Source organism: Meles meles, chromosome 4 (assembly GCF_922984935.1).
Source record: "Meles meles chromosome 4, mMelMel3.1 paternal haplotype, whole genome shotgun sequence".
Taxonomy (NCBI): domain Eukaryota; kingdom Metazoa; phylum Chordata; class Mammalia; order Carnivora; family Mustelidae; genus Meles; species Meles meles.
In genome coordinates this window covers 87408878-87429123 of record NC_060069.1, presented here as the reverse complement: position 1 = coordinate 87429123, position 20246 = coordinate 87408878, and the positions used below count along the sequence as shown (strand labels likewise).

Genomic DNA, 20246 nt, shown 5'->3' with positions numbered 1-20246 from the left:
AACTGTACAATTGAAATAAACTAGCAAGGGAGAAAATGTCTGTGACCCTCCACAGGGGCCTAATGCCTGGAGCATCCAGTAGAAAGGAAAGTTACATATGCCGTGTAATGACCTCAACCCCCAGTAATGCAGAGCAACAACAATGCGTGGATGGCAGAGAAAAGTAGATGAGGAGGGCAAGGATGAGGCAGAGAGAGTGGGATAAAACACCCAGAAGCCACAAAGCCCCCAGCAATAGGGGCTGCACTACCCACAGGCTGGGGAGGAAAAATAGGGAGAAAAATGGAGGAACTTTAAATAAAGGACAATGAAATTAAACATGGTCGTGGATACTTTATTTTGCTGGATTTCAACCATCAGGTTTTGGGGTTATTTCCTCACGGTCCTCCTGCCCTTACTCCTCCTCCCCCATTTTCCCATGATGTTGATTAACTGTTTTCTTCCGTTTCCCATTTTTTCTTGTCCGAGTATCCAGGCCTTTTTCTTTTTCAAGACGTGATCCTTAGCACTTGTCTTTGAAGGACAAAAAGTTTTCCACGTGTTAGAGAAAGGTGAGATCTGGCAGGACAACATTGCTAGTGTTGACTCCTTCCTTTGGCTCAGGCTTTCTCAACCAGCCGTCCTGCTCTGGGCAAGTATCTGTCTCTCGCAAAACTCAGAACAGTTCATAAAGGCCTCTTGTCAGAGATTGGCAGGCATATGAATGGGAAACACCATATAAACAGTGAAAAAAAACACATCTTCTCAAGTTGCTGGATTTTCTCCTTCATGGTCTTAAAAAAGAAAAGTAACTAGACATCTTCCATTTAATAAACCGATGCAAATACAATAGAAATGGGAAAAGGATATTTATCCTCATAATGCTTCTCAAAAACATTACTCAGGCCAGAGTTCATCTCAGCTACGCTGAGGACCGACCGTCATTCAGTCAATAAATGACCTCATTTGTTTTCACAGTCCTAAAAAAAAGGTTTGTTTGCTCTGCTTGACATCAGATGAAGATGCCAGTCTTTATACACATTTATAAAAGTAGAATATATAAAGTATGATACAGTGGTACAAAGTTTTACAAATTAATACAGGTAGAATATATAAATTACAATGAAATAGAGGAAGGTTGTGGTTCTGTCTTGGGGTGGTTCTTTTAGCAGTCATATCTCTGTAAAGAAAGTGAGATAGGCATTAGGTCACCAACAGGCTGAACAGACAACGATGCCATTTTCGTCCTAAAATTTCCTGTTTGAAGCAGACATAAAGCAGGCTGATGTCAACTTCAGCTGAGAGTCTAGACAATGCTCATGAAATGTTTCCTAAACAAAGGACACCCATTGTCCTCTCTGAGGAAAAGCTGCAGGAAAGGGCTATGAAAAGGCAGCTTACTGGTGTTGAGTTGGCTCTGAATGTGTTTGGGGTAGGTTTTTAATCTTAGGGATTTTAGAGATAATGCCACGGGAGTTTCACCCAGGAGTGGGCTCAATGGAGGTAACTTTCCCAATTCAATGCTACCAAGTTACAGACTTGACTCATCTACACTAAAAAACCTTGCCCTTTGAAAGTGTCTTTTGTCTGAGGAATAAAGGTAGCAGATCTGCACTGGCGTTTCTGGGAAGAAGCCATCCCTACTGTGAATTTCAGATGGGAAACCCAGTAGGACTATTTGCTCACCCCCCCCACCCCAGCTCAGAGAGGAGGGTCACTCTGACAAACCACTGGCAGCAGCCGTGGTCACTGACATATTATGCCTCTTCCCAAAAATGCACAAGGGCTGATGTCCAGCGGGGCCTCATCTAATTTAAACTCTGCCTTGTATGAAATTCAAGGTTAAAGATAGGTTACATTAAAGTAATTCTGAGAGGATTCTTCTCTGCCTCTCCCCAACCATATTGCCTGGAAACAACTCCACACTGAAAGTTTCCCACTGTGTTGTTTTCTTGGAAATATGGCAAGCTTCCAAAGGAAATTTTTAATCTTGCTGTACTCGCCTGATAAGGAAAACTAGATTTTTATTTTAACTTCCCCTCAAAAATTTTAGAAAGTTTCCACTTATTTACAGCAAGGTTTTTCATGGTAGCAGTGGGCTTTCAGTTTTCATTAGGTTTTGTCTTATTTTAAGAGAAAGAGACCTTGAACCATGGAAGTAAATGATTAGGAAAATAGAAATTAAGTTTCTGTTCACCTAATTCCGTTTTACAGAGTAATGTGTAAAACAAACAAGCTGGACTTCCATCAATTCATTAATACATGAGGTTTCTTTTTTAGGAAGATATAGAAACAAGAACTTTCCCTGCTACTAACAAATGCATACTTCTCTCTGAAATCATTTCCTCAGGAAACAAGTGCTTCCTGGTTTTCTTTCACCGTGAAAGGCTTTTGACAAGCTGCTATTCAAAGGTTACTAGTGATTCTCCATGCTTAGCTGTTGCAGCATTTTTGTGATGCCTTTTTAGGAAGGAATTTTAAGAGATGCAACAGAGCAGCAAGTATTGCGTACAGGCTGAGAGCAGCGGTTGTGGCATAAGATGACCCAGGGTCCAAAGCCTGCTCCTTCCTGACTAGGGGATTGTAGACATATTGCTTAATGCCTGACTCACAGTGGCATCTTAAATGTGAGTGTAGCTGAGTGCCTAGTGCAAGGAACGTTGACTATTTGTGTACGCTAGTTGGGAACATGAGAGTAAACACAGTTGTGTCTCTTTGGCCGGAGCCCGTGAAAGGGGTGGTGAGTTTGCTCTTGAAAGAACACTTTGTTTATGGGCAGCATTTTCCTTACATACACGGAGCCAACTACAAAAAAACAAGATAACCCAGGACTATGACACTCAAGGAAGCTTATTACCCAGAGCAAAACCATATGCTGTAAATGCTTTTGCCACAAAGATGGTATAAGGACAAATGCTGGTAAGTTGAGCAGCTTTTAATTTTGCCTTTTATTCTTTCTGATGAAAACAATGGCGTATTATAGTCATTGAATGCCCTAGGACAAGGCTGTGACATTTTCACACAGTTTCTTACCTGTTGGCGAGAGCAACAATAACCACATATTCCTCCCATCACTCCATTTATTACTTGAATGAGACACAAGATGAATTCAATTCCACCGAGGGCCAAGAGGATAGAAAACAGAGAGACATTCCATTCAACAACATGTCTGGGTTGAAGGCACTGGGACCATGTGGAGGTATCCAGAAGGTACCTGCAGATAAAAAAAAAAGAAACTTCTGTCCCATGATCACACCTAATGGAATATCTCATGAGCTACTTTCTGTGTGGTGCTTTTTCATTCAAAGAAAAAAGAAATGAATTAATTCATTGACCTGTATAAAATTTTTCTAGTCAAAGTCATTTCGCAAAGTGAGCAATTTAGCCCAGGTCATGTTGCAATGAGAAACATAAAATTCAGCAAATATTATTGGGCTTTCACTGTGAGTTAGACACTAAGCCCGGGCTGGGGATATAATGGTGAACATGGCATGGGCTTTGCCTTGGAAGAGCAGAGCCTCTAAGTGTGGAGACAAGACGCAATTGCATTGTGACAGGTATACTGATCAGGTAAACCAAGTTTGAGGAAGGGCACATAACCTAGCCCAGGAGAGTACCTGCTTATATAACTATTCCACAGGTCTGAGCTCCATGAAAATAGGAAACAGAACTTTTATCGTTGTATATATAACCCCTAGACCAGTATCTGGAACAAAGTAGGTACTCAACACTTTTAAAAGTAATTGAGGGGTGCCTGGGTGGCTCAGTGGGTTAAGCCTCTGCCTATTGTTCAGGTCATGGTCTCAAGGTCCTGGGATCGAGCCCCACTTGGGGCTCTTGGCTCAGCAGGGAGCCTGCTTCCCCCTCTCTCTTTCTGCCTGCCTCTCTGCCTACTTGTGATCTCTCTCTGTCAAATAAATAAATAAAATCTTTTAAAAAATAAAGTAAAAGTAATTGAATGATAAATAATCTGAAGTCACTTTGAAAAATACTAGCAAACCATGCTGAAATCACATATGACTGACTATACACACACACATAAGTCATATACATATATACATGACTTAAGAGATTTTCTAAATACCTGAATACTCTTACGGTCTGAAAAACTTCAATCTCTGATTATTCTCTTAGAATCTCAGCCTTTGCTACATCATAAAGCATGTGGATCCTTAATGAAATAGGATTCAATCATGTGGGAAAATCTGTTATTGGCTTAATTCCACAAAGAGGTCTAGTATAAAACTCTTTTCTTATCAGTTTTTCTAAAACAGCAGAACAAAGGGACTTGGAATTAGAGACCTAACTCATTGAGCCAATCAGAAATTCAATTTGTTGATTTAAAAAAAGAGCTCTGTCCGTATGACCCTGTATTTCTGCCTATCAGTGGGGAAAAGAATTTGTCATTTTAGGACACAACGTAAAAAAATTCTTCAGCCCCACTTGCCTATTGAGCAATTAATCACCGGCTTGTGACCATTATTTATTTCCCATACTGATCTCCTTGGACAGGTTGAAGTGAGGAATGATATAGAAGCAGAAGGTTTTTTATAGAAGCTGGGGTGAGTCAGGGGAGGGTCATATGCTCAAACAGCTGTAAAAATGTTTAGTGATACTTGCCCTTCTCCTTGCATTCCAGCGACATTCATCATGATCACTTTTAGAGGTGGGTTTGTACAGTAGTTTGTATGCCTGTGCATATGTGAATAACCAGTTCCTACTAATACATTCAGTAGGTTCTGAACAAAGTTGAATCATGATCAATAACCATTTTGACCACCGAAATTTCAAACCCCTCTAAGTGCTAATTTTCCTTCCAAGTCTACCTTGGCTGTATTCATTGTAAGTTAGGAGATAGTATTAACAACTAACAAAGGCCATGGTCAGAGTGTGTCAGTTTCTGTGACAAATACTTTACGTTTATTATCTCATTAACCCTCCTGACAACTGCCCCTGGTTTTATTTGACAAATGAAGTAACAGAAAAACACAGAGCTCAGTCCGCTTTATCCTGGCTGCTGAGGGAGAAATGCAGAGCTGGGACGGAATCCAGGTCCATGTAATTCCATATTCGTGATTTATGAACTCCCTATCTGCTACACAATCCATGGGGGATAAACAGTCTTGATGACATAAAGGCAATCGAAATTCATTATTCATATTCTTTTCACTCATGAATCTCACAACTAAGCTTTTCAAAATTCAAAGAAGGATGTCATTCATTCATCATCATGTATATCAGTTTCTATCAGCTATTTCTGATCTTTCCTCAATAATGAATAAGAAATAAACATCAACATAATACAAAAGACCTTAAATTACCCTGATGTTAAAGTCGTATATCAGACCTGTCTCCTATGGGCTGATCACTTTAAATAAAGAGTTTGTTGTATGTAGTTATTATGTTATACATGAGTGTGTGTATGGGAATTCTATGATCTACCCTGGACTTTGGTTAAATTCATATGCTTTCCATCCATATTATGTATGATTCCATAGTATTTTCTTATAAAACAGTAAAATCAGCTAATCATTCTGGTATAGTGGACACACTGTATGAGCACAAACTCTATAGCCAGGCTGCCTGGGTTCAAATCCTGACTGTCCATGTCCTTCCCAGCAATGTGACTTTGAATAAGTTCCTGCAACTCTCTAGACCTCCCTTTCCTCATCTGTAAAATGGAAGCAATAGTGGAAGTCAACATACTCCTATTAAATTTATCCCTAAATTTATGATGAGGGCTGAATCAGGGAATCCATTAAAAAGCACAGAGAGCTTCTCCGGGTCGGGGATCCACGCTCTGACACCACCGCCTGGTGCCTGAGTCCGTGCAAAGACACCTGGCGGAGCGGACCGACACTGGCTGACCGCTGCCCGTCTAACCTGCTGGGTTTGCCACTGTACCAGGCGGCGGATGAGAACGCGTGGCCCACCGGGAAACCATTACTCACTGTCCATCGGTGTTGGCAAAGGTGTAGTTCCACTGGCCCAAAGAATTAAGACATTGTGGTCCTTCCGCCAAGCCCAGGGCTGCCACGATGACGCAGTAGCCAGATCCCGCAACTCCGATCAGAGCAGCCAGGACAGAAGAAAGCATCTGGCGAGAGCAGAAAGGGAGGGAGTGAGGCCCCGAGGTCCCGGCTGCCCCTCAAGGACCGTTTCCACCCCGGGAGCTGGAGCACCTACCGCGCATCTCTTGCCGCAGTTTTCGTGGCCACAGCAGCCGCAGCAGTCTTCCTCTTCCAGCCCGATGAACACAAATGCCGGCAGGAACATCTGGTTCGAAAACAGGGAAACCAAAGTCACCGCCTTCTCCTCAAATCGAAGCCTGTCATAAGGGTCCGGCTAAGCATCTGTTGCTAGAATATATTTCTTTCTGACAGTGGTGGATGGCTTTGGGTTAGCTTGCCCAAGGCTCTCAAAGAATGTAAAACCACGAGGAGCACAAAAGCCCTCTAAGTGGAGTGCCTGCTTGTTTGCATATAATGTGTCTTTAGGGTGAGCATGCAGGACTGGAGGGCTCAAAGAGTAACCTGTGAAAGTTTCTTCTACAAGAGTTCCTAGCACCATCCCTCAGCTCTGGATGAAACTCTTAAACTCTATCTTTAAAACTGATTTTTTTCCCCTTGTAAAACATAGATGATACTAACAGTCTTTCATAGAATAACTGAAATTTTTCATAAATGGGAGAGATGAAGACACCATATAGTAAGTATGAACTGCTTCTTTGATGATACTATTTTACGATTGTGGCTTCACAATAAAGCTCTTTAAATAAAGTATGAAGTACTCTGAGTTTGAGATCAAAAGAAGCTTAAACAGGTGCAATGTTACATGAAGGACAAATGATTATATGCACATGATAATAAAGCTTCATAATAATGTATTCAATTTAAATGTTATAGTGTCTTTTCCTGGCTAAGAAAAATATTCTGTGTGGTACTAGCGATTCCATAAAATGTCTTTCTAGAATTCTCAATCCCAGCATTTAAAGTGGCAAACTCTAGTTCGTCCACATTCTTTCCATGCTGTGGTTGAAGTTAATACTTTCAGCTCCCAGGTTGGCAGGCAAATTCCTCTCACTTCAATTAAAAACAAACCTTGGAAAAAACAACACATTCCACTGTGAGCTTCAGACCCTGATCTGCTGCTAACTGTAGGATTTTTCCTAGACACCACACCCAGGATTACATAAAGGAGAAAATTTATAGTTCTTTCTGAATAGCAATACACTCATAACTCATGATTTATTTTTTTTTTCTGCCATAGATGCCTGAGAATAAACAGCAGAGAATTTGGATCCAAAACTGTTGATTCAGACAGAGAACCAGCGGCGTCCTCCCGGGTCCCCAGAGTAAACGTTAAATGCCCACCCCCTCCAGTACTAGAAACTCTATAGTCTCTCAGATCTGATTTAAAAGCTAATATCTGTTTTCTAACTGTAAAGTAAGAGAGGCTAGCAAAAAGGTAGTCCGCTGTTAGTGAAAGAGGATTTTGTAAACCGTCTAACAAAATTAATACACCAGACCTATCTCAACTTTCATGTGTTCTTTCCAAAGAAGGACAAACAGAAATAACTGGATTTGGAAGGAGGCACTGTAGAAACATTTCCGTGAGAACCCTCATTAACAGAAGAGAATAGTTTAAGCTTCTAATAATTCTGAACAACTTACCAGCAAGCCCCCTCCCACGATGCCGGAAAAGAACCACACGAAGCGGCTGAGATGGTTTTCAGAGGCATATTTTGTTTCCCCATTGGGAAAGTAAAGCAAGATATTAGCCACAATGCAGAGGATGGCCAGCCACACCAGGGAATGTCCAATGCATCGTGCACATCTGCCGTAGCACATGGTGGCAGAGAGTCTGGGAGGTTTTCCCCCTTCCCTCTGCAGCTCAGCGAGCCCCGAGTCAGAGGAGAGTGTGCCTGTCTGGGGAGAAAGCAGAAGCAGTTCTCAGCCCATTCCTGAACCTCTTAAATACTCTGAGTTCTTAGTCACTGGGTGGGTGAGGTACTTTGCTTTCATTGGTCCTGATCGCAGGCTCCCGTTGGGGTTGGGGAGGCGGGGAAGGCAGAGGGAGTGTCCCGTCCTTCCCATGAAATCCTTGAGACCGGCGAAACCAGGGTAGGATGTGAGAAACAGCTTCAGTCATAGGCAAGGAAGAAAATGATTAATCTTCACCAAGACATTCACCGTGCTATTCCTTCACGGGACAAAGAGCTGACAGGGGCGTCTGAAATGACTTTCCAGTAACTGTCGAGTGTCCGCAGCTGACTGAGCCGGTGGAGGCTTTGCGAGGCAGCAAGCTCTCTGGACAGCTTCCAGTTGGGCGGCTCTGTGTCCACTTCCACTTTTGCCCTGGCTTAATTCCAGACCTGGGGCTGTCCTGAGCACCGAGCTTGTCTCCTGGTCTGTGAAAGACAAGGGGGCCACCAGCCATGCCCCCACAGATTTGAGGAGGCTGTTGGGAACATCCCTGAGCCATCTTCTTTCCTCTGCCTATTGCCTGCTCTGCAGGACGGCTCCAACTGTCCAGCTTTCCCTGAGAGCTGCCTCTAACAAATCTGGCACCAAAACAAAGGTGGCATTTGTCCACACAAAGGGCTTGGGCACCTTTTTATTCCTGAGGATTGCTCTCAGGCAAAGGGATCCCGGGAAGGGCCAAGGGAGGCCTAAAGCATGGGGGAAGGTTAAAAAGAAAAAGAAATTAAAAAAAAAAAAAAAGAAAGAAAGAAAAGAAAAAGAAAAGGAAAGGAAAGAAAAAGAGAAAGGAACAGAAGAGAAAGGGACTTGGCAAGCGGAGCGGGGGTGGGGGGCTAGACAGAGAGGCACTGGAAAGAGTGGGGATGCACAGCTGTTGGTCAGGACTCAGGGTCTGCCCGTGGTCCACCAGCCAGCCCCTGAGCCCACTGTTGCAGGCTCCCAGATGAAGGTGGAGGAAGAGTGTTACGCTCACTTTCTTAGGCAGCAGTCTTGCATCCTTGCAAGGAGGGGTCAGACTCAGAAGAAGTTTAGCCCTTGAATAGCAGGTTGTGCAGGCCAGATGGGCTGGGGGAGGATGGGGTGACAGATGGGGCCCTGTGCCCGGGACAGAAGAGGGAGTGAAGAGGCGAAAGGCCAAGATGGGGTGTCGTTAGTTCGGAAGAGGAAGGTGAGCAAGGCAGTGGGATCTGGGAGCTCAGGCTGCAGCCAGAGGCTGAAGGATTTGGGCCAAAACTGGAGGGCAGGACACATTCCAAATGTGAGGAGGCTCACTGGGGTTAGTCACAGAATCGGGTCTGGGAGGGATATACTAACAAAGGTGGGGCCGTGATCCAGACCGGCCTGAGGAGAGAGGTGGATAGAAAGAAAGCGCAGGCGGGGAAGGCTGGAACCACCCGCCTGCTCAGGTATAGGAGGACAGATTTTCCCAAGAATGTCACTCCGTTTCCACCATGTACCTTCTGTCCTGGCTTTAGGTCCTCATGGAGCGAAGAGTCCACGGTATCAGGGCCTGGGGTGGTGTCCAGGTGAGTGCCTGGGCCCTTTGTTAAGGCATCATCATTGCGGACCTCCACTCTGCTGATCTCTCCCACCTGGGGCCAAAATGAGGCGAGCAATCCTGTCAGGACTTTGCTCCTGTGTGCTTAATCACCGTCCCCCTTGCCCCTCACCCCATGGTCAGCAGGGTGTGAAGGAGAGAGTGAGGGGCAGGGGAAAAGTGTGGAGTGACAGCCCACCTCTGCTGATTTCCTGTCTGGGGGATGAAGCAAGTCATCACATTCGGGGGACCCTGTTTTCTACTCTAGACAACACGGGGCAGGACTAGATCAGCTGTTCTTGAGGTTTTGAGACTCTTGTGAGGATACGGACTCTCTCCCCCAACCCAAATATACAGGTATGCAAGCACACAGGTTTCATTCCATTTCAGGGGTTCCAGGGGTTCCCTGAAGCCCGTTAGTGGATTCGCTTTCACACTTCGCCAGGTGGGCCCTGTCTGGAGACCATCTGCATCGCAGGTGCAGACACTTGGTCCTCTCTCAACACAGTAAATACGAATCATGGGGGACGAGGTGTCATCTGAACTTTCTTACAGACATTCCAAATGAGTCTTGTGTTTCGCTTAGGTTGGGGATCACCGGCCTGGTCCCCGGGCCAGGTAAATATCATGTGTAGTAGATGTTCCCCGAGGCCACTCCCACCTCCAGTGGTTCCTCAGCTCCGGGCAGACACACACAGTGTGCGGGGATCGTGGGGGACACATTACACATCCGTGTAAGTCCCTTGCAGGCTTGAGCTGACCAAATTCACTTGCAACATGGAGTCAGTCCACCGTGCCCAGACTCCTGTCATTCTACATAGTACCTTCTGCTTCTGCCCCAAATCAAGGTCCTTTTTGGGTTAGGTTCCTGGTTTAAGATCAGATATGTTTTCAGGGCAATTGTTTAACCCCTTGGCTCTCATCCTAGGCAGACTTTGCCCGACAGGCCTTTCTCCTCGCTGTGAATGCTCAGCCTTCTGGGCTGAGCCATGATCTCCATGGACACTTTCTGGGCTCCATCCCATCTCCAAACGCCATCCCCAGCCCTGCCACAACTTCTGCTTCCCCCACTCCCATCGTCTTTGTTCTAAGCATTATCTTCTCTCAGAGCTTCCTGCTGCAGGTTCTGCTCATACATCCCCTCAAAGAGGCCGTCTCCAAAGACCCCATCTAATGGTGGGAGGCCCCCTCCCCCGGCTACTCTTCATCACATCACCCTGTTCTATTATCAGCCCAGACTTTATCATCCCTGAAATGTTGCCATATATTCATTCACTCGTTTCCTTTTCTGTTGTCTGTCTCTCCTCCTCTGAGGGGGGAACTCTTTTGGCCTTGTCCACCCTTGCTTCCTGTGGCCTGGAAAAATGCCTGCTACATGGTAGAGAGTCAGTAAATGTTTGCTGAAAAACTAACTGAATAAATAAATGAACCGATGAATTCTTAAGCCTATTCTTACCAGGCTCCAGATCCTCCACCTTCAATCCTGTTATGCTCCCTTGTGAACCTCACTAAAACCCCCCTTAGCTGTTCACACCATTGCTCCCAGGTCCTGCCACTGCTGGACTGGTTGGGGCAAATTATTAACCCTTCTGTGTCTCAGTTTCTCTCCTTCTTTTCTAGCAAGATTTCTTGAGCTTCTACTATGTTTTCTAAGTTCTGGGTATATACGTAGCAGTCAACAAAACAAAAGTCCCTGCCCTTAAAGAGAGTTCATTCTATCAGAAAGTGAGAGACAAATACAACATAAAATTAAATAAATAAAATACCTTGTGCATTAGCGATAAGTGCAGGAGAGGGGACTAGGCGAGGGAGGGAGACAGCCTCCTGAAACAGGATAGTGATAGAACCTACATCACAGAGTTGATGCACAAAGTGAGTTGATGTGCGCAAAGCATGGAATGCCTGGCATTTAGCGATCACTCAATAAATGCTACTTATTATTACTTCCTCTTTTCATCAGCCCACTGTCCTGGGCAAGATATCTCTACTCCCTTTATGATATAGCTACTTCTCTGGGATCCCATCACTCCAATATGTATTGGATCCCTTTGCGATTGATTTTTAGAAACTAGAGTTCCCACAGTGTTATTAAAAGTTCACTTTTACCTCCCTCATTCCCTCTGAAATCAGCCTCGATGCACAAATGAATACCTTGGAAAAAGTGGTCTTTACTTCGCCACAGGACTGCCGGTCTCTGAGCACTGGACACTGGTTCTCAGCCCCATGTTTTGGGTATGCTGTCCCACTGCCAGAAAGGTCCTGTTCTTCCTTCTCACCATGGTCCACCCCAGCCAGCTTTGTTCCCTCCGCTGAACTCATCACTTTTTCCATGACACCTTCTATCGCACCCTGCCTGCCTCCTTCCTAGACCTGCTCATTACTCCTACGCTGTCCTTTTACACACCCCCATCCAGCACCAATCAAACCACGATACACTGATGTGTATCTTTATCACCTTTCAATAATAAGTGCTAAATTTTATTCAAATAAATAGGGAAGTTGAATATGTTTTGTTCTAAGTTTATTTGCTTTTAAGCAAAGCCAAAATGTCTTATGGAAATTTAGGCAAATTTGGCACTTGTTACATTAAAAATTTTTTGGTAAGATTTATTTATTGATTTGAGAGAGAGAGAGATCATAAGCAGGGTGAAGAAAGAGGGAGAAGCAGACTCCCTGATGATCAGAGAGCCCACTGCGGGACCCAGTCCCAGGACCCTGGGACCATGACCCAAGCCAAAGGCAGATGTCCAACCAACTGAGCTACCCAAGGGCCCATTACATTTAAGTTTTAAAGTGTTCAATTTTACCTGTCATTCACATGAGCAGCTGGTATGACTTCTTATGGTGAGCTCTCCTGACCATTTGATATGTAGCATGTGGCTTCAAGAATAATTCCAAGGGAAATTCCTTTTGATCATATCAAGTACCACAGACACAGAGGTTTTAATATTGGAAGAAACCTCAAGAGAGTGAATGGTTCTGCTCCCGAATCTTTATGGCCATGTTATAGTTAAATCCACGAGGGTTAAAAACTCTTCCCAATATCATCTAGCTATGATATGGGGCAGTGGAAATGAGCTACTTTTAAGAACCAATGTCAAGGGGCGCCTGGGTGGCTCAGTGGGTTGGGCCGCTGCCTTCAGCTCAGGTCATGATCTCAGGGTCCTGGGATCGAGTCCCGCATTGGGCTCTCTGCTCAGCGGCGAGCCTGCTTCCCTCTCTCTCTCTCTGCCTGCCTCTCTGTTTACTTGTGATCTCTCTCTGTCAAATAAATAAATAAAATCTTTAAAAAAAAAAAAAGAACCAATGTCAATAGTCTATGATTCTGTGTGGTTGAGGGATTCTAAGAGGAAGATTTAAACCCCGACATCCTTCCCTTGGTTGCTTTCTTCCACATGTGTTTTGCCTTCTTCAATGGGAAAGCACTAGTCTCTCACTGGTTTGAACTTGAAGAATATAATGATTCATACATGGTATCCATACTCATTAGAGCTTTTTTGATTACAGCTGACTCTTCAACGACATAGGGGTTGGGGTGCTGAAATTGAAAATTCACATATTACTTTTGACTCTTCAAAATGCTAGTAGCCTACTGTTAAGGAATAGCTTACCGATAACATAAACAGTAGACTAACATATATTTTGGGTATTATATGTATTCTATACTGTATTCTTATAATAAAGTAATCTAGAGAAAAGAAAACATTCTTAAGAAAATCATAAGGAGGGACACCTGGGTGGCTCAGTCGGTTAAGCGGCTGCCTTCAGCTTGGGTCATGAACCCAGGGTCCTGGGATTGAGTCCCGCATCAGGCTCCCTGCTCGGCGGGGAGTCTGCTTCTCCCTCTCCCTCTGCCTGCTGCTCTGCCTACTTGTACTCTCTGTCTGTCAAACAAATAAATAAAATCTTTAAAAAAAATCATAAGGAAGAGAAAATACATTTATAGAGCTGTACTATATTTATCAACACAGTCTGAGTTAAGTGGATCTATGCAGTTCAAACCCTGGTGTTCAAGAGCCAACTGTATAAGTAGCAGAAGCCAGTCCCAGCTACATTAACAAAGGGGCATTAATTATAAACTAAAAGGTACATATGCAGATGAGGTAATAGTACACATGGACGGGGGAACCAAACTCTGTAGGAAATCCAGAACGTCTTCAGTCTCCATCTTGCATTCTTCCTAATGTGGACTCATTTCTCTCTTTCACAGTTCACATGGAAGAATATGGCTCTTACAGTTCCCAAGTTGACATATTTCTCTGATCAAAATACCCATCAGCCTCAGATTCTGAACAGTGGGAGTTACCCCGGACAAGGCTGGGGCGTGCCCACATATATGGGGACTGAATAAACATGACTGCTGGGAGCCATCTCTGCCCCCAAGCATCGTCAAGGAAAGGTGAGCATAGGAACAGGCAGAGACGCTGGGAGCTGTACTTCATTTGAAACTATAATCAGGGTGTACGACTGTTGCAACAGAAAGGCAGAGAGAAGGAACAGTGTTGAGCCATCGTAGCTACAATCTCCTGGCTTTCTCCCCATCTTTGATTGAATCTCAATTCTTGGTTTATTCTTGATTTAAAAATAAGCTTCTTGGGGCGCCTGGGTGGCTCAGTGGGTTAAAGCCTCTGCCTTCAGTTCAGGTCATGGTCCCAGGGTCCTGGGATCAAGCCCCACATCAGTCTCTCTGCTCAGTGGGGAGCCTGCTACCTCCTCTCTCTCTGCCTGCCTCTCTGCCTACTTGTGAGCTCTCTGTCAAATAAATAAATAAAATCTTAAAAAAAAATAAGCTTCTTGGCCCAAGATTGAACCAGTTTACCTTCACCCTCATGACCTTTCTCCCCGATCCCCCATCCCCGTCTGGTAGTTGTAGTTCAACATTTCACAGCAGTCCTGTTACCCCCTCACCAAGCCAGGTCGCATTGCCACGTCCAAACAAGGCAGCTCCTGGGATGGCAACCCCATGGTTTGAAGCTCAGGATGTGGGTCTGGCTGCTCAGAAGGGCTGGCCCGCTCCCTTGAGGGATAGGTGGGCTGAGGGCATTCAGAACATGCCGGTGACAGCCAGCACACAAATACGAACACTCAAAAATGAATGTTTTCTAGTTTGAGTATCTTTTTCTTGGGTTTTGTAATAAAGCCAGGCATATGAGATGGTGGAGGGCCTCAAAAATCATCTGAGTCTCAATGGAGAGTGGCAGGTAGGTTTCTCAAACCACACACACTGATTCACCCCTGGGGAAACACGGAATCTCTGGGGGTGAGACAGGAATCTGCACTTTAAGAAAGTTCTCTAAGTGATTCTATCGCATAGCCAGAGTGGAAATCCACTGAAGTAGGTGGTCCAAGGAGGACACTGAGATCTAGAGGGATTCGCTTCAGTTCAGAAGAAAAGCCACAGATTAAATGAAAACAAAACCAAAAACAAATGAAAAATTAAAACGAATCCGTCTGCCTCTCTATTTTGAACCTGATCAACCAGGTGGTTCTCTTTATCATTCTTTTGCTTCCCTGGATCCCAGATGCCTTTAGGGAGAATGACAAAACTGTTATGCAGTTTCTGTACATTTAGGAGAAGGTGGAGAGGACAATTAAATAGTGTGCAGAATAGACACGTGTCAGTCCTTCCCACGTCATAATTGAACTTTACAGCTCTCCTGTGTGGAGCTGTCTCCAGGTGAGGAAACAGAGACTCAGATGGGTTAAGTATGCAGGCTAAAGTCACAAGGCTTGTGAGTGACGTGCTCTGGATTCCTAGTCAGGTCTCTCTGACTCAGATACTCACGCTCTTCCTTCACACATGTGGCTTACTTATATGACTTCACAACACACTCATCAATGAAAAATTACCAATGAAAAATTAAAGGACTGCCTTTTTAAAAAAATTTATTTATTTATTTGAGAGAGAGGGAAAGAGAGCAGGGGAAGGGGCAGAAAGAGAGGAAGAGAGAATGTCAAGCAGACACCATGCTGATTGTGGAGACTGACCCGGGGCTCAATCTCAGGAGCAGAAATCAAAAGTCAGGCACTTAACTGACGGAACCACCCAGGCACCCCTAACGGACTTTTTATTTGACATTTTCAAACAACAAAATTCCAAGACATTAATCATTTGGGTTCTACTTTAACTGGATAAATGATTTAAAATTAACCTGGTGTTTTTCAAATGAGAAGATGTTAAATTATCAGAACTCTGGTGGATGGCACAGTACAAAGGCTATGGCAGTATTCAACAAACTTGGATTTAATGTGGCAAAATCATACTGTCAACAATCAAAATAAGAGCACAATTAGAAGGAAAAAATAGGGGTACCTGGGTGGCTCAGTGGGTTAATCCTCTGCCTTCTGCTCAGGTCATGATCTCCAGGTCCTGGGGTCGAGCCCCACATTGGGCTCTCTGCTCAGCAGGAAGCCTGCTTCCCCCTTTCTCTCTCTGCCTGCCTCTCTGCTTACTTGTGATCTCTCTCTCTTTCTCTTTGTCAAATAAATAAATAAAATCCTTTTAAAAAAAAAAAAGGAAAAAATAGTAACTAATTTTTCCCACATTTAGTATAGGAAAGAAATACTAAAGCTTATTTTCATTTCCTTTACTCCAGTATAATGTGTAAAAGGATTTCCCTACCTGGCCTTGGAATTTATATAAAAAATATGTTTGCCTTTCTTCAGAAAGGTTAGGGCAAAACTCTCCCCCTTGTCTCTCACGCCAATTAAGATTCAGTTCCATGGGGCTTCTATCAGTTGGGAGTCGAAGATCACACAAAAACGAGAAGTGAAGGCAGTTGACTTGGAGCAGAATTTCAGATATCACTTTCCAGGGATCCCTGGTGACAGAAGAGCTTGTGTGTGTGTGTGTGTGTGTGTGTGTGTGTGTTTGAGTTCTGAATAAAAAAATCTTCCTGCTGTACATTTGACTTCAACACTCTTAGAGACTCAGACTGAAGCATAAGGGGCAGTGTGAGAGTTCTCCAAGTAACCATTCCAAGCTGGTGAATTAATACTCCACCTAGACCTTGTGGCCTTGCCACTCTCAGTCAAACTGGTTTTTGTGGCTGTCAGTCAAAGTCCAACATGGCACTTTTCCCACTGATACTGAATGAGCTGAAAACTCGGGTTACAGTAGATTTTGCCTTAGGGAATTTTACTGAGAAGGGCCTTACAGCAGTGGAGCAACTGAGACCCTGTGTGTGCCCATGTGAGACCGAGAGACAGACAGACAGACAGCAAGGAAACATGACAGGTTTGAGTTGGCTACGAGGATTGCTTCTGGCCAGGGTGACTGGTTGACCTTCCTTCTACTTCTCTGTTCATAGTCTTTGCCTGGCATTGATGGAGGAGAATGGAAGCATTACTGTCCGAGTAAGCCTTACCCTCGCATCTAATATAAACACCATGCCTCAAATTTCCACCCCAGAAAGGGAGTTGAGATTCTAATCTCAACTAGCTGAATCATCTAGTGACAACGCCTTTCATTGTGTTAGGTCACAAAAACACAGTAGTAGCCTACTCTGGGAATCCTGATGGGAAATCCATCCCATTTTCATGTTAAGTCATTAATCTGGCCTGTCCCAAAAAGATTCTACAGAGTCATGAGTTTTCAACAAAGTAATTTGGAAATTACTTTGTCAGACTTAGAAGATGAGGAAAAAAACTTGAGCAAGAATTGCAAAGGGACTGAAATACCAATTGGAAGCGTAAAAATTATGTAGAATATTGCCAATGCTTTTACTCCTGCCCCGTGGGAACCAACTAAGCTTCTCTGGTGAGAGACTTTAGAATAGCTGTCCCTATGAGTCATTAAATCAGGAATTTGGGATAGAATGGGAGTTGTAAGTTGTCCAGAGAACGTTATTAAAAGCAAGCTGGGGATGTGGAGTCCCTGCTTTGCCTTATAGCTGCTTTTGCAGACAGCTCTCCCTCTGGCAGCTCTCACTCCCCCGCAAGGGACCAGCAGGGAAAACTGACTGCAGGGCCTTGTCTTTCTAGAGCACCTTCCTCTTCCACCTGCCTGACTGCCTCTCCAGTGCTCCTGGTGTGTTCTGTGATGACATGATGATCAAAATTCCAGATATAGCGTGATATCCAGGTTTGGCACCAGTTTTGTGTGTTTCTTTCTTTTTTTTTTTTTAATAATTAGAAAAAAAGAACATGAACATAAACAAGTAGAAAGCATTTTTTTAATATAGGGATATCCTCGAACTTCTCACAATATATTAAAAATAATTTAAAAATTATCATGGGTAATTTTTAAGAAGCTCTGACAAACTCATTTTTTATTTATGCTCTGAAAAGGACATAAATAAGGATTTCCCTCTCATTTTCATTCTTCTGAAAGAGTTTCTGATCAACATGAGGATCATTCATTCCACAAATATCAACTGAATAATATCTCTGCACCCTGTGTGAGTCTAAGAACGTTACCTGTATATCTCACTAAATTCTCACAGCAATGTTTTGAAGTAGGTATATACGTACCATCCTACGGGTGATCAAATGGTAAGAGTTTAAATGACTTTCCCAAGGCCTCACACCTTATGCATGGTGGCTAGGATTTGGATTCAGGCAGGCTGAGTCCAGCCACTCTCTTACTCATTAGGCCATATTGCCTCCAACCTCAGGGCCTTGGTCAGATGAGAGCAAGTATTGCCACAAGCATTGATACCCTTGTACATAAAATACACTTAGGGTCCAGATATTGGTTTCTAAATGCCATTCTCCAATAAAAGGAACCAAGACTCTTTGAAGAAACAGCTGATTCTAGAACTGAAGCAAGGAAAACACAAGATAATTCTGGAATATCTTGTTGTGCTAGTGTTCTATGTTCTTGTATGCGATGGTTGGTCAGGCATGGCCACAACACACAGAAGTTTGGGGAAACAAAACAGATGATGCTCACAGCCCTAGAAAAAGTAGGAGCAGAGCCACCTGGAAAAAACACCAGCATGGTGAGGAGGCAAAAGGGGCAGGAGTGGGGAAAGAGGCCAGGCCACCTTAATTGAAATTTCAAGGGCAAATCAAAGCAGGAGAGTCTAACCAATTTAAGATTAGCTAGTTTGAATCATTTTGGTGAGCTCTCAGCTACAGGGATGGCCCCTCGTTGTCTGGCATTTGGCCCTGGGGTGGTCCAAGCAAAGTGATACTGCTTCACATGTTCATGGGCCGGAGAGAGGCGCTCTAACTCTAGTTTGCATATCAAAGACATGCTAAAGGTTGGGCCTTTGCTATCTCCCAGTATGACCACTTAGCCTCCCAGTATGAACAATTCTTTTTATTTTATTTAGTATTTCAGGTTAGCATTTTGTTTTGCACTTCAGGCCATGAAGTTATTATCCTTACTAGAGATGCTCTAGATGCTGTCTCTCTCGGTCAGTTGGGTCCTGCATTCTTTGGCAATGACCTACTAGTCTTTGGTAACTTATTGCTATCTGGTATAACATCAGGCTCATTTTATACATTTCCTACTCTAGACCTGGAACTAGTCATTTCTCTCAGGAGCTCTGGATCTTAGAGAAAAAGTATTTCAAAATCACAATTTGGGCTCAAGGAAGCATTCCCAGTATGACTGTTCTTAAAATTTCAAGGCTGGAAGGACATTGGGAAAAGAGATTCTTTTTTAAATTTATTTATTTGTCAGAGAGCAAGGGAGCACAAGCAGGGGGAGCAGCAGGCAGAGAGGGAAGCAGGCTCCCTGCTGAGCACAGAGCCTGATGTGGGACTCCATGCCAGGACTATGGGATCATGACTGAGCCAAAGGCAGACATTTAACCGACTGAGCCATCCCGGTGTCCCCAGATAAAGAGGTTCTTTTACTGTTCTTTGTATACTCTTCTGTGTTACTTGAATTTTCATCACGTATATACATTCTTATCATTTATTTGTTGCACACAAATAATACATACTTCCAGCACTGAAAAAAGTCAAAGTAAAAATTATTTCACACCTTTTCCATGCTCCTCTCCTTGCCAGAGGTAACTGCAGTTATCAAATTGCTGTGACTTCTTTCAGATTTGTCCTGGACAACATTGTCATCTAAATAAGACTAGTTCCCTAAGGATTCCAAATGCTATTTTAATCTATTTACATGTCTCAAAGAAACAATAATCTGACGTAAAAACACAGTGGAGAGCAAAGTAAACCTTCACCGGCACCGGCAAATAGGGCCTCCTATTTAACTCTAGGGGGCGCTGCTCACATCGCTCACATCGCTCACTTCGCTGTCTGTGATTCACGCCCCAACAAACCTGCCAACAAACCAACGTTATAATAAGCAAAGGATCTGAACAGACAGGAAATGCCTCTTAAATAAATTAAAAAAATGCACAAGTGTGCTTTTAATAAGACAAATACAAAATAAAACTACACCAGGATACTACTTTTTCATCTCTCAGATTGGCAAATGTGAAAATCCTTGCTAACATACTCTTGTTCAACGCTGGTTAAGTGCCCATATTTCTGGCAATTTGACAATAGGCATTCAATGACAAATGTATTAGTATATGCTGATTTAAAACACTTCTGGGAATTTACAACTATATACAAACATACTTTAATATTTAGGAAATGATGTCTGCATAAGTCAGGGCTTCTTAATAAGGGCTGCACAGGAAAATCTAGGAGATTCAACAAACAGGATGGAGGAAAAACTGTATTTTTGTTTTCATTAAAATCGAACTGAAGTTTGTCATTTCCTTTAATAATGAAAGTAGGCAAGAAGCCGCAATAGTATCAGCCTGCGCCTCTGTTACTAGTAA

General features: G+C 43.6%; 1 protein-coding gene across 2 annotated transcripts; it reads right to left on the bottom strand.

The window, feature by feature from the left end:
• Nucleotides 1-313: 313 nt before the first annotated feature.
• Nucleotides 314-7940, bottom strand: TM4SF1 (transmembrane 4 L six family member 1). Of its 2 annotated transcripts, none has more exons than XM_046003824.1 (5): nt 7653-7940; nt 6166-6255; nt 5931-6076; nt 3003-3193; nt 314-1157 (listed from the first exon to the last, which is right to left on the bottom strand). In XM_046003824.1, exons 1-5 carry the CDS (start codon nt 7827-7829, stop codon nt 1012-1014), a joined length of 750 nt encoding a protein of 249 aa, XP_045859780.1. In that variant the 5' UTR covers nt 7830-7940; the 3' UTR covers nt 314-1011. The 2 variants fall into 2 exon arrangements, with proteins under 2 accessions (XP_045859780.1, XP_045859779.1); XM_046003823.1 differs by having other exon boundaries at nt 314-1159; nt 3013-3193; nt 7653-7937.
• Nucleotides 7941-20246: the final 12306 nt, after the last annotated feature.

Bases quoted from the DNA above. Each gene is read 5' to 3' on its own strand.
- TM4SF1 (XM_046003824.1), bottom strand. From the start codon at position 7,829: ATGTGCTACGGCAGATGTGCACGATGCATTGGACATTCCCTGGTGTGG. The intron at 6,077-6,165 runs GTAGGTGCTCCA...TGCTCTCGCCAG, and splicing joins ACTGCGGCAAGAGATGCGCG to ATGCTTTCTTCTGTCCTGGC. The intron at 1,158-3,002 runs GTGTGAAAATGT...TTCTTTACAGAG, and splicing joins TCGCCAACAGGTAAGAAACT to ATATGACTGCTAAAAGAACC.